The following is a 13835-nucleotide window of genomic DNA, read 5'->3' on the forward strand; positions in this document are numbered from 1 at the left end:
TTGTTTTCCAGCTGCTGCAGCGTGTATGAAGGCGTCTCAGCTGACAGGAAGAGGAAGTGGGACGCGACGACGCTCATATTTGACCAGTGTTAAAAGGAGAAGCTCATGTGACTTTCATCAGATTCTGAAAACAACTGTAGCGTGAGACGGATCTTAGTGCCATTTCTGAGATAATTAACGCGCCGTCAAGTTGTTCTGTGACCATTTTATCAATGAGCCGCTCTCAGGCTGCTTGAATGACCTCATTTATTGATAAATTCCTCTCATAGTTGCACTTCCCCTGCTGTTGCTGGAGCTTTGAAGATTTCATTCAGCTCTTTCAGGTGGAACACTTCCTTGGATGATGCCCATGCCACTGATGTTTGTTGGGTTCTACTCCTTCATTTTCATCTCCATCAAGACTTACTGATCTTTGTTCTCGCTTCATTTCTAAAGAGGAGCAGGAGTGTAACCCCAGCAGCGCAGGAACAAAACCAGTTCTTGCATGAATTGTTCGTCTCAACATCTTTATCATGCACAACTGTTTGTGTCACCAGTGTGTTCTCGCTTGTGTTTTGACTCAGATGTTACCAGTACAAACACGTTCTTGGCAGCTTTATTTCCTTACACTCATAGTTCATTATAAAGAGGTGTTTGCAGAAAGACTAACACGATGAATTATGCATGAGTGTACTCTTTTCTCCAGAATCTGTTTATGTTTGCTCTAAACTGTCACGCCGTATTTAATGATTCTGCAGCGGCGGCAGACTTATAGAAGAAGCACGGAGACGTTTGACCTTAACGGGGCAATCTTTCTGCAATTTGAGATCAAAACATTTAAGAGTTTATTTATTTTCTTGAAGCGATTCTGCACTCTGTTGTGCAGGACAGTTAAAAAGGCCAGATAAAGTGACTTTTTGCAGTTTTTCTATTCCTGTGCAGTTACAGTCAACAGTCTTTTATCAGCCAGTCGGCCCATAAATCCACTGAGAGGGACCCATTTAAGAATTTCTCAATGTTATTCTCTTGTACACTCAAACCAATAGATGGGAGATCCCTCCCCCCAACTCAAACCAGTGCCGACTCAAAGGTGTGATATCATCAGGTATACCGCCTGCAGCAGCTCCACGGAAACGGAATTAAGGAGATAGTGGAGTTGGAGTGTTGGAGCTTCCAGCCTTTATTTCCTGCTGATAGAAGAGGACATCAGACAACTGAGGAAGGAAGCAGGGCGACGGAGAACCTGGGAGAACTCTCCCCTCTCTGCTCCGTCTCTTTTATAGGTTTACAGAAGTATATAAAGCCCGATATTTGCAGTTTTTAGAAGTAATTCACAGCTGTGAAGATCAACAACGTACTCTGAAATATTTATTGTATCATACATCTGCATGCTCAGTTTTTAGAAAGTTCCTCATCATGTATGAATAGTTTGAGAAGAGATGATTGATAAGAACACACCAGATTAAAGCTCCACCTCTAAAGTTGGCATGTTGACACCGATAACTCATCTAAGGACGAAGCTTCACCTCCATGCTTCTGACGGGGTTGGGACGTAGCTCAGACACTCTGCTCTCTTAGCAGCTTCACCTGCACCTCGCCTGTCAGCTTCATGAGCTGGTAGCTCACTCATCGATTGGGGTTAGCAGTCAAAGCCAGTGACAAAGTTAATGGGGATCAGCTGCAACGACTGCAGCCGGCCATGCAGGCCCGCTGCGTGACAGCGTGGACCGCCTGTGGGTATCGAGCCATCGATCAATCAATCGGTTTTAATGACACATGAGTCTGAAGATGTGACGCGAATTGGAAAATATGTTCGCGTCCCTCTGGTAGAAGTGATCCTGCCACTGTAGAACCTGGGGTAGCAAACGCAGAGCCTTTCGTTCATGTGATTCATGAAACAATCACAGTATCTGAGATGATCTGATGTTGAGTATTTGAACGTGTTACGGCCAAGACCCCTGGAAGACCCCCTGTATGCTGCAGAACTCTCATGTTTGGGTGTCATTTTGATATATTCTGGTTTCAAGGACATCTGTAGATTTGCACAACTCATCCAAAATCACTCTTCGGCCTGTATAACTGGAAGAGGCTGTGAAGCCTGTGATACTGATGTACGGTGGCCTTGATGGTCAAATCACAACAAGCTTTAGTTCTGAAATGAAAACTGCATTTATGACTTGAACAGGTTCATACAAGTGGGGTTGTGCTACATTCATTTAAATGACATGAAAAAGTTTCTCACAAAACTGACATTTGAACCAAAAAAATTAAAACAGGAAAAACGTGTTAAATTCATTGTCAGAATTTTAAATGTTTTAGTCTCAAATTCAGGCACCAAATCGTGAGAGGCACAGCAGCACAAAGAAAAACGAACGGCTCAAAATGGAAACAGGAGACGCCAGCAGTTTTGATTTGAAGGGATCAGGACTCGTGACAGTGCAGCGCTACAACCGAGTATGCTGCTATTCTATGTTCGTCCAGATTGATTCCAATGCAAATATATTGTACTTTTTTCCTTCAAAATTGGAAAAGGCCAGCAAAGAAAATAGCCAACCTTCTTAAATAGTTTTAAATATTTAAAGGACCTGTGTGTAACAATCTGATTGTGTCTGATGATAAGTGATCCGGCTGATTAAAAACACCTGGATTCTACCAGACCACCTGGATTCTACCAGACCTGTTAGCATCAGTCCCCATTAGCTTCATGCTAAATATACGTGGCTGGTTCTTCCTGCATCCTGGACTCACCAAGAAGCGATGAAGGAGGGAAAAACTGTCTTCCGGTTAAAGACTCTTTAAAGTGAGTGACAGTGAACAACAAAACGTGTTTTTACTGCTTTAAGTGTGTCACTGTTTTCCTCCTAGCTGAAGACATCAGGACGTTCACAAGTTGAAGTGCCAATACCTCACAGCGTCGCTCGATTTGTTGATTCTTCTTCGATTCTTGCGTGTGGGAGAGTCAAACTCCATCAGCATGTTGGTGATTTCAGACAAGTCGAGGCTACGTTATTTGTTAGCGTATTAGATCACACACGGACAGACAGAACAATATGATGCTTTCAGCCCCGACTAGAAAAACCAGCTTGTTTAAATGTCTGGAGCAGCCCACACTGGCTGGTAATGATGCTGCTGGCTGTTTGGTCTCTGAGCAGGAGCAGAAGTAATGTGATGTTGTCTAACCAAGCCTCAATAAAAACAGCCTCTGATTGGCCAGGAGTTGTTTTGAGCACTGACATCATTTTTATCCTTCGGTGTGGAGGCCTGCTTGTCTTCTCTCTTGCTGTCTCCCATATGAAAGTAGGCTGTAACACATAAATCTCATCACACACAAGGTGCAGCGTTTCCTTGAGGACATAAATCAGCACTGTGTTGGTTTCTCGCCAGTAGAAATCAAGGTCATACAGTGTCTTTTAAATCTGGGACAGTTTCCCTCATGAGACAAGCTGTTAATCTCCATCATATTACCGGGTTGGCGGAGGAAGTTCACACAGCCTCAAGATGTCACTGCACTACTAGACAGCTTTAATGTACATACGGAAAAACAAAAACAGTGCAGAGCTGCTGAGATTCTCCTCCCATGAAAGAAAACGACTGAAAGAGTCAGAAACGAGAGCGCGCAAAACCACCAACCTGAGTCTGACTCATGCCACCTGGTGGCCGTAACAGTTGTGACCCAGGGAAGCTTGGAGATCAGTGGAACGTCCATTTAAAGTCATCTATAAAGGAGTTTAGCTCTGGATTATAAGACTGTTAGCGTGGTTCAGCTCGGTCACAGGGTGGGGGGTCTGGATAGTGTCAGAGGGTCTGACTCTTGGCCTCCAGAGGCTCCAGCCAGTCGCTCAGACTAAATATTCCTGTCTCGTCATGGAGCAGAAAAGTACCATTCAGTAAAACTCATCAAATAGCAGGACACCTCATGCCCCCCCCCCGCTCACCAGTCAATAAAGTTGTGGCTCTTCAATCCGACTCCACTGCTACGTCAGCTTTCCAATCCAGCCTGGAGCTTCACTGACTTCTGGGAGTCTTTGCACAACTAATCCATTATGATACTGAACGTCTTTTGTGAGTTTTAATCCGTTTTAATCCATAACTCTGTTGATTGTTGGCAAAGTGTGTTCACTCAAACAAGGAATTCACTCCCGTCCTTTGGTGTCTGTCTGGTATTTTTACCAAAGAAAATCCACAAACAGGACCTGCGCAATCGCGTAAACACACAGGAAAGAGACAGAATGCGAGGACGCGTGCCTGTAAACGCACACGTGACTCTACAGCTGGCGGGAATCGGATCACCATGGTCCCATACTTGTTTTGTTTGGGTGATGTATTCAAGTCAGCTGTGTTTAAGGGGAATTTCCTGTTTCTCTTCATAGATCTGAAAGTACTTTTCAACAGTGGTGAGAAATGCACCTCTCCTCGTTGGAAGAGTCAGATGTTGATCAGTGGAGCTGTGCTCCTTTCCCTCGATGTCCTCTTCTTCTTCAGTGGCTGTTCCAGTGACAGTAAGATACCAGTGGTGAAATCAGTAAAGCCCTGCTCAGCATGGACAGTAATATTTTAAAGATAGTTACTACTTTCAAATGAAACTAAATGGTAATGTGTAACATTTTGGCAGCTGCATCCATCTACATGGAGAAGAACGTTCCTCGTCTTCACCTGGCGTCTGCCATCCTTAAGCTCTGTTTGTGGCGGTTAAGAAGAAAATGTACGAAGACATTTTGATGACGTATCGATGATGACACATATGCTCATGTTCTGTGTCCATGCAGCCTCCTTGGTGTTCGCCAGTACTTTCTAGTTATTCAATATGAAAGTCCAACATCTGGCTGCATAAAACTAACCAGGTGGAACGTGGACTGTGATTTGTCGTTGAAGCCGGTGCTCTCTGATGAGAATATTTCCACTGTTTGAGGACAATTTGAACAGTGACTCCCATAATTGCAGTAATTCTGTCTGCAGTTATGATGGCAATGATCATCATCATTTCCTGGATGAAGCCGTCATCCTCAGGGGACCAGAGTGAGCCAGGTGATGAGGCCTGGACACGTTCGAGGTCCTCAGCCAGTCATCCGTGATCTCTGAGCCTCATTGACATGTTCCTCTAATCACACCTGACGTTTTTACCTGCAGAATCAGGAACATTCACATCGAACAGGAGAGAAACTTCAGCTAACGCGCCCTCTTGCTCCTCCATCCTATAATAGGAAATAATTTTGTTTTTTTACCATCAATATATGTGAGCTCCAGCTGGAAGATCTCCCTCTTGTTATAAAAACTTCCATCTTCATTCAACAACCACTCGCTCTGCAGCAGAATCACTGGAGGCAGCTCACAGACAGCAGCTCCGCTATTGACTGCTCCCATTTAAGTGGTGCTGAAGCTGAATGTCGGACAGGTCGATACCAACCGCCTGGACCATCTGTGTGTGTGTGTGTGTGTGTGTGTGTGTGTGTGTGTGTGTGTGTGTGTGTTGCAATAAGAACCAGTATTAGCAACATTTTTCATTCCACTCACATGGTGCCAGGATCACCTGTGAATACCGAAGTGTTTACACATGATCCCAACATTTCCAGGAAGCCTGCAGCTACTATTTGGTGGTCCCTGGCAGTTCCTGGAGGTCCCTGGAGGACCCTGGTGGTCCCTGGAGGTCCCTGGATGTGAGGAGCTGTGAACCATGAATTACACCAACTGTCCAGCTTCTGCTGGTGTTGTTGGTGTAGCTGCAGCTCAGATAATATCTCTTAGCTCCTCTCGAATTACAGCTGCAATCACAGTCATATTTAAGATTCACTTATCATGTTTATGAAGGACATATTTAACTTTCCTGTCAACTGCCAATCATAGCTTAAGATATTTTAAGATGTTATCCATCTGGAAAAAAAAATCATATTTCGCTTGTTTTATTTTCTTCAACATGTGATGTGAAATGGGCTGCATGGTGGTGCAGTGGTCAGCACTGTGGCCTCACAGCAAGAAGGTTCCGGGTTTGAGTCCCGGCTGCAGCGCGGGATCTTTCTGTGTGAGTCTCCATGTTCCTGCTGGGTTCTCTCTGGTACTCCAGCTTCCTCCCACGGTCCAAAGACATCAATTTGGGGACGAGGCTGATTGATACTCTAAATTGACCGTAGGTATGAATGTGAGTGTGAATGGTTGTTCGTCTCTCTATGTTGGCCGTGCGATGGACTGGCGACTTGTCCAGAGTGAACCCCGCCTCTCGCCCGTTGATACTGGGATAGGCTCCACCCCCTGCGACCCTTACTAGTAAGGAATAAGCGGAAGACGACGATGGATGGATGTGATGTGAAATTTTTATAAGAACAGAAACTCAGCGGAAAATATGATTTATTAATGTGGATAAAACTGAACACTAAACTGAGGAAAGTATAAAACACTGGCAACTCATAGAGTTGTGCAACACGGATGACAACGCAGGAGCCAGAAACAAATGATCCAAGAATGAATCAAACAGGAAATCAAATCAAAACACAAACTCCACTGATGAAATGCAAGAACCATGGAGGCAGCTGACAAGGTAGGAACTCAGGGACCGGAGCAGTGCAGGACTGATGAACAGGGATGGACGGATCAATACTGCAGTATCGATGTATGGATACTCACAGCTACTCATTTAGTATCAATTCCTCTGAAAAAAAACCTCTTTCTCTCTTTTTCCTGTGCATATTTACATTAACATGTGCTGCATATGGATGTGGATGCAGGTACACATATTGTAGTGACATTTAAGGGACCAATGATGTATTTCTGCTTATGAAAACACACAAAAATTAGTAACAAAACTCCATTACGCAGTACTCATGACTGCTTAGACACGAGACTGCTTCCTGTAACAGCTCTGTTTGGTCGACAGTATCATGTGATGCAGTGTGGATTAAAATGATTCAAGCTCAAAAGACATTGCATATGACTGTGGATTTATACCTGTAACTGTAGTCATATGACTGAAACTCCATTAGAAACCCATCCTGTCACTCTGTTACGGCCAAAATGGTCCACTTTATTCTGGACTTTCACGAATGTGAAATCACTGTTTCTACCGCAGATTGGCGACACAGCTCTTGTACCTCTGACTGTGCGCCTTTATAAGCAACATTAACATGTGCTTGTGTCTCCCTCCTGCTTGACTCCTCCGTCCATCAGAGCAGAACTCGTCCCTCATGGTTCAGTGGCGTCTTATCACATCAGCTCGGCTCTGATATGGAAGGTCAACCGCAGCCTTTTCAAATCCTTCACACTGCCTGTCAACCCACTTATCAACTTTCGGCAATAATAAAATAAGTGAAATAGAGTCTGAAAGTTCAGCCTTCTTCCCAGAGGTCTGCATGTTTATTTTCTGTATGAAATGGAAAGGTCATCCTATCAAACGCTCCTCGAAGCGAGACATTAGCGATAAGACCTGCTGAGCAGGCAGATTCAGGGCTGGACCCGGAGGTTTTAGGTTATTTGGAAGAGACGTGTGGTGGTTAGACCGTTGATCGCCACGATGATTGGATGATAAGTTGAGTGTTTCTGCTCACTTTGAATGGAGCTGATGAGGACTTGGGGACAATGAAAGGCTTCATGTTCCCTTTGACCGTCGCTCCTCCATTCAGCCTTTCTGCATTTTAATCAGCAAGCAAATGGGTGTTGAGGAACATTTTATTTCCTCCATGAGAGCGTTCGTAGTGTAACAACAAGCTACCGTTGGCTCTGTTTCCATGAAATGTCAAGGGGATTTTCAGAAATGCCTCTAAAGGAGAAAATTTAATTTCGGCTCCATCAAGAGGTTTGAGTGTATCATCCAGGTTACGTCGATCGTTTTAGCGTCAGAAGATGGCGGTACAAGCAACGTTTGCACGGCTTAAATCCGCACCGTCGAAGAAGAAGAAAACCCGGAAATACAGCAGGCCGGTTTATTGTTTTGCTCTACAGTCGTTTGCCAGAGAAAAATTGCGGGAGTTCTTGAGGAATGACGTTTAGTTGGAAAAGTTGTCACAGTTCTTTGGTGCCAGCCTGTGCCGGACGAGCTGCTGCTTCTCCGGAGTCCAAGACAGAGACGACGGCGGCGGGAACACCTGCGCAGTCACGTGAGTCAGATTTACTACGTCAGAATTAATTTGAATTCGGTGTTTCCTTCTCATGTATCGTGAATTTATCCATTTGTTGGAAGAGGCCAAAAAAAAATCCACCTCAAACAAGCGGGATTTTGTGTGTGCGTGTGTGGTTGTTGGAGGTACTTTAGCATCTTGGCCCACACAAACCTCCTTCCTCTATCAGTCGTACTTCTGTTTCTTTTCTTGGTCTGAACGACTACTTCAGCTAGAAACAAGACAATAATTGACCTTTTTTTGCAATATTATTCCGCAACAGTTGTAATTTTTTTTGACGAGTTAAGCGCCATTGGGTTGTTGTTCAGTATCCAAGATGGCCGACGTCCGGTTTGAGACGCTGTAAACCCTGGTTGTGTCAGTGGAGAGATGGCCTGTGTATCATGACACCCACTCACTCATTCATTCATTTATTCATCAATTAAACTTTGACTTGTCACTCCTAAGACTAATGTGCTATATGCTGAAAGATTACAAGCAGTTACAAGTATAAACTAACTTACTTAATCATCTGATGACACAGCGATGTTTCTAATGCCTCTAAACCGAAAGGACATGTTAGGAAAGAAGATGGAGTGACCCACCGGAAGTATACAACACACATGATGTGCTTTAATAGTTTGTAAACAAACAAATGCACAGGAACAGTCATATTTTGTCATTGTGAAGCTTTAAATGAGTTCCCAGCTATTTCTGCAAGTACACATCATTCATACCACATAAAGCTGTGTTATAAAAAAGACCTCCCTTCCTCCTTCCCTCCCTCCTTCCCTCCTTCCTTCCTTCCTTCCCACCTATGAAAGACGATACAGTCCTAAACCAAGCGGACAACAAAGCCTTCATCAGCAAATGAACCTCACGACATTTTTAATAGAAACTAGCTATAGAGTCATACTGCATGAATAGTATTGCACATAGAGAAAAAAGGCTCTTGGGATGACATCATTGTTAATAAAGTGAAAAGAAGTTTGTGGAGATTAGTCGCGTGACGTGGATGGACACGGATACTTTTTCTGAAGCAACCTACTGAACAAGTAACACCCCAACCAGAGCGATCAAATATCAAATACACTTCAACACCTGCAAACACTTGCTGAGAACAGAAATCATATCATATGTACAAAGACACTCATATGGGAAGAAAGAAAAGCTATTTCTAGTTGACATCATTAAATGCAGACCTGGCGTAAAAAGAGATGTAGCGCACAAAGAAACTCAGATACAGTTGGACAACTTCCACAGCTCTACAAGGTCATCCATCTTGTTATAAAAAGAAGAAAACTAAAGACAAGACATGAGCGTAATTCCTTTAAATCATATATTTATGTGCGAGGAGACATTAGCTACGTTTACATGTGTGTCAGTGTTCCGATCTTAAACTGGCAAAGATGAACCTCTGATTAAGATGGTGCTTTTTCTTTGACCTGAATATCGTCATAGTCGGTAGTCGTGAAATGAAGAAATAGAGTATTGTGATCCCAGTCTCACTGAAGTGTGTTATGGACATGTTTACACCTTAACCTCAATCGGACGTACTTCCACAGTTTTAACAGCATTTTTCAACGAGTACATCCGTCAAACGTGTGTGTTCCTAACTTGCCTCTGAGCTCAGAGTTCCACATGAACCGGAAGGAAACACTGAAAATGTTCCAACATGACAGAAATGTTCCAGGTCAAATTTCAAGATGAAAATCTCACGTCGAGCAATGAAATGTGGGCGTGTCCTCAGTCACCAGTGAGACCTGCAGCATGTAAACGGGATTAGGATGGAATATTCTACATCTCAACCGAAATATTTTCTAATTTGGAATAAGGTTAATCTGAATGAATGCTGTCCATGTAAACGTAGCCACTGCTGTCCTGCTACTGAAAGAAGACAGTTCCTATGACAAATAACATTGTATTCAAGTTTTTATATACAGCAACCTAAAAACACAAATATGTGGTTATAGAAACAGCTACGTTCCTGGTGATTTACCTGGCGAGGTTGTAATCTGAATGTAACGATTAAGTGATTTTCTTGTTGGGAATATTTTTTTACCTAAAGAAAACGAATATTTAAATCATGAGACAGTTTCTGTCCTCCTACCTGTTGGTCTTTAGACTCAACAGTAGAAACCTTCAAACTGTTGAGTCCCTAACAGACCTGTGAACCATCGACCCAAACCAGACACAAATAAATCAATGGAAAAGTAAAACAGACTTGATTTGCCTAGATGCCACAGTTGAATACTGTCGATCCAGCAGCGGGGATTTGACTCAACTTTGGACAATCCGCCAACTTTTAATTGGACAAAATAAAATGAAGACTTTGCTAGACTTTGACTTGGGAGTGCCATGGCGTTCTCACAAGCTCAGAGATTAGAAGTTTTAACGTGTGTTTGACAGCACAAACTCACCAGACAAGTGGTGAACCTAAAAGCTCCTCGTTCTACCTTCATGTTCTTTTTTTAAATGTTATACAACAGTGTGGCACAAAAACACAGTTCCTGTGTAGAACACGTTCTACACAGGAACTGTGGTTGCTGCAGATGTGTAGAATCAAGACTTGGTTGTCTGAATTATTTGAAGCGTAACCGCCAGGACTTGCAACAATTCAGTGTCAACTTGAGGTTTATTTGATTTTACTCGGGATGGAATCATCTTGACCTGAAATTTGACCCAATCTGCTTTTCTCTCTTTTACAAATTTGGTACCATAACCAAGACATACAAATTAATTTGTAAGCTACAGTCTTCTGTGAGGCTCCTGCATTTGTACTTGAATTTTTACATTTTCAGTGCACAAATAATCTACACCATTTGCTTCCTGCTTATGAAAACTGGGCTTGATGAAAGCTTGGTGGAAACAAGGAATTCCTTTCCTCTGAAAAGAATGGAATTTTTAGGGTATAAACAAGCTCAAACAGAGAGAGAATTGAGAATTAACACGTTTTATATTTCCTCAATAGTGATGAAATTTGTTAGGCACATTAAACACCCCAAGACCTACAAAAGATGTTCATGGAACTGGGACTTAAACAGGCAGTTTGCCATTTGAGCATTGTTTGTTTTCAGGGGTCTTACTTTAACAAACTCCTCTGAGGGGATTTGATTAATTTGGTTGTTGTATCGAAAAGCCCTTAAAATGTGAAGCCTTTGTGTGTGTGTGTGTGTGTGTGTGTGTGTGTTTGTTTTTTTACCTCTGCGGCTGTGGCAGATTTTGATGTTCTGCCACAAAATGATGATCTTATTTCGGTGCAAGTTGAACGGATGCAGCGTAAATTTGGTCCTAAACATCTTCAATACCATGATCATGTTCCATCATAAAGTTCCTTTTTGTGGCAGCAAGAAAATCCAGACATTCTGTCTGCAGGAACGCACAATAATGTCAGGCAGCAGCTTTAAACTTTTGTTTGTTTGGATGAGTTCGTAGAAATAAATGTCCTAGATTGTGTTGAGTACTCGAAAATTCAATATTTCTCTGAATCCCATTGTGGCGACTTTAGAGACAACAAAAAATCATTGGATCATCGGCAAAAAAAGAATAATTTTCTTGTGAAGAAACTTGCTCACTCAAACACTGAGACTGACTCATCAGATCGATTATCTGACAACTTGTTCTCCAGAGAGATTCCGAGGTATATATCATGTCATGTATCGCTGCAGGTTTCATGATCAACAAATGGAACTGAAGCAGAAACAAAAGCACGAGTGTTCCATTAAGAGCATGTGGGAGTCCATACAATAAGGCATTGCTTTAATGAAAACTTGGGGTGGGGGGGGGGGGGGGGGCATTTCACAGTTTTAATGAGCACTTGATTGACTAGCAATTGAGATGGTGATGTGGCTCTGATTGTTTCTGCAAACGACACAAACCCAGCAGAGCAAAGTGGGCGTGACCGAGTCATCCTCATGGACGAGAGCGCAAGGAAACACGTGACCTGAAATTCCTCTTATTCAAATAATATATTAGGCTCTGTTGACACCTGTGGATTCATGTCTGCAGACTGAAGCTGCCATTTGACACTTGCAAATGGTTGTTTCATACACAATCATTCTAGGCTACAAGCACAGTTGGAAAAGAAAGAAAAACACCCCTCATATACATATTATGTCCACGTTTTGCAACATCTGTGGAAATAATATTCATTTGGGGACTTCACCTTATCTAAAGTTAAAATTATTAATTGAGAATCCAAGGTAGATTCAAGGGGAGAAAATAACTAAAATAAAACAACAATATTAATATCAAACGGCCAGCTTTTCTTGTTTTAATGCTGCTAATATAGCCTATTTACAATCATCTATCATATACAACAGAAAAAGCATCTGTTTTCACTACTAAGCTGATATGTTCTGGCCATTTATCAAAGAAGAAGAATTAAAAAGAAAGCAAAAAAGGGAATTCATTAGTTGTGCTTTTTAACCCACAAATCCACTTCAATCCATCGTTGAAATGGGACAAATTTAAGAGGCACCACTTGAAGTGCTTACATCAGTCACGTTCAATGAGAATCTCTAAAGCTATAACAAAGACTGAAAATTCAACTCGTAAATATAGTATATTTATATATTTATAAAGGTGATACAATTCACTTTCAGTTCCTTTTTTTCCCCCAGATTATAAAATATCTCCTTCACGGTGAAGGATCCCTCTTTGTGTCGTCGCACAAAGCCCTTATGGTGTTTGATGGGAGTGACCCAAACTCTGGATGACACATGGAACTTGTGCTAAAAAGCAGGAAGAGTTTTAATGCCAGAGGTTGTTTTTAATTAGAAGACGGAACACTTCTGCTGAAGAAAGGTGGCGTCCGTGATGTCTCGGGGATCCTTCGGCCAGCAACGTTTAAACAGTTACCTCATTTTTACCGGCGGCGCGGTATGTGTGGTGGTGGCCAGGAATGTACTGTAGGTGGTCCACTGTGTGTGTTCGTCGGGAGGCAAACGCCTGTCTCTTAGACGTGGGTGCTTGTTGGTTGACCGTCAGTGTGTTGTAGGTGTCGTTAGAGGCACTGGGTTGAGAGTGCATCTTGGTCATCTTGTGGCGGTCCATGACAGGCGTGGTGGGCAGCAGCATGTCGGCATGAGACATCGCCCGTGCCATGGCCTTCTCCCGGAACTTATCACGCCGCATTGCTGGAGACAGCAGCAAGGGGTCCTGGGAGTGGAGGCGATCTGCTGACAGTAGCTGCTCCTCTGAGAGATGGCGGCTGCTTCCGTACGCGTTGGCTGCCATGACACCATATGAGGACAGGCCATAATCTCCACGACGTGGCGTCCTGGGAGGTGACAGGACGTGATCCTGGGACATGGCTCTCTGCACGCGACGAGGACGCTGACGTTGCTGGTGCTGCTGGTGCTGCTGGGGGTCTGCGTTCAGCTTCACCATGTGGGTTGGTCCGCGGCCGCCAAAATCTTGATGGTGATGCTTCCTAGTGTAGTATTCGTCTATGTCCATATCACCTGAGGAAGACAAACCATGTATTAACAATAGCAGGACTGTCATGGTTAAAGTATCATTTAGTATCATGATTTACTCGGGATTCTCTCCCTTTACGTTCTGGGGATTCTACCATTTTTCACAACAACCCAATGACTTGGGCCACGCTGAGGGAAAGCATCACATGTCCTCCAAGCAGGAGCATCATCACTTGAGCATCAATGCAACGTTCATGATATGTGGACATGTTATGAAGTCCTCCTTACCAAGTGTTGCAGGGTTGGTTGAGAGAGAACGAGCCATGTGTCTGTCTGTACTGGACCCATAACGGAG

The 13835-nt window shown here is 43.2% G+C and overlaps 1 protein-coding gene and 1 long non-coding RNA gene across 3 annotated transcripts in view; one reads left to right on the plus strand and one right to left on the minus strand.

Annotated features, from left to right (window-relative positions):
- Nucleotides 1-7837: 7837 nt before the first annotated feature.
- Nucleotides 7838-13835, plus strand: part of LOC147244551 (uncharacterized) — a 34853-nt gene continuing 28855 nt past the window's right edge. The window contains exon 1 of the long non-coding RNA XR_015110062.1: nt 7838-8060. This is a non-coding gene — a long non-coding RNA (uncharacterized LOC147244551). The remainder of the gene's footprint in view (nt 8061-13835) is intronic.
- Nucleotides 8875-13835, minus strand: part of shisa6a (shisa family member 6a) — a 66956-nt gene continuing 61995 nt past the window's right edge. For both annotated transcript variants that reach the window (XM_086185144.1, XM_086185143.1), the window contains one exon: nt 8875-13525. In XM_086185144.1, coding sequence (XP_086041270.1) covers nt 12909-13525 — 617 coding nt within the window. In that variant the 3' untranslated portion in view covers nt 8875-12908. The remainder of the gene's footprint in view (nt 13526-13835) is intronic.

This window comes from Aulostomus chinensis, chromosome 18, assembly GCF_037954235.1.
Source record: "Aulostomus chinensis isolate RoL2024-O1b breed Wild chromosome 18, RoL_Achi_v1.0, whole genome shotgun sequence".
Classification (NCBI taxonomy): domain Eukaryota; kingdom Metazoa; phylum Chordata; class Actinopteri; order Syngnathiformes; family Aulostomidae; genus Aulostomus; species Aulostomus chinensis.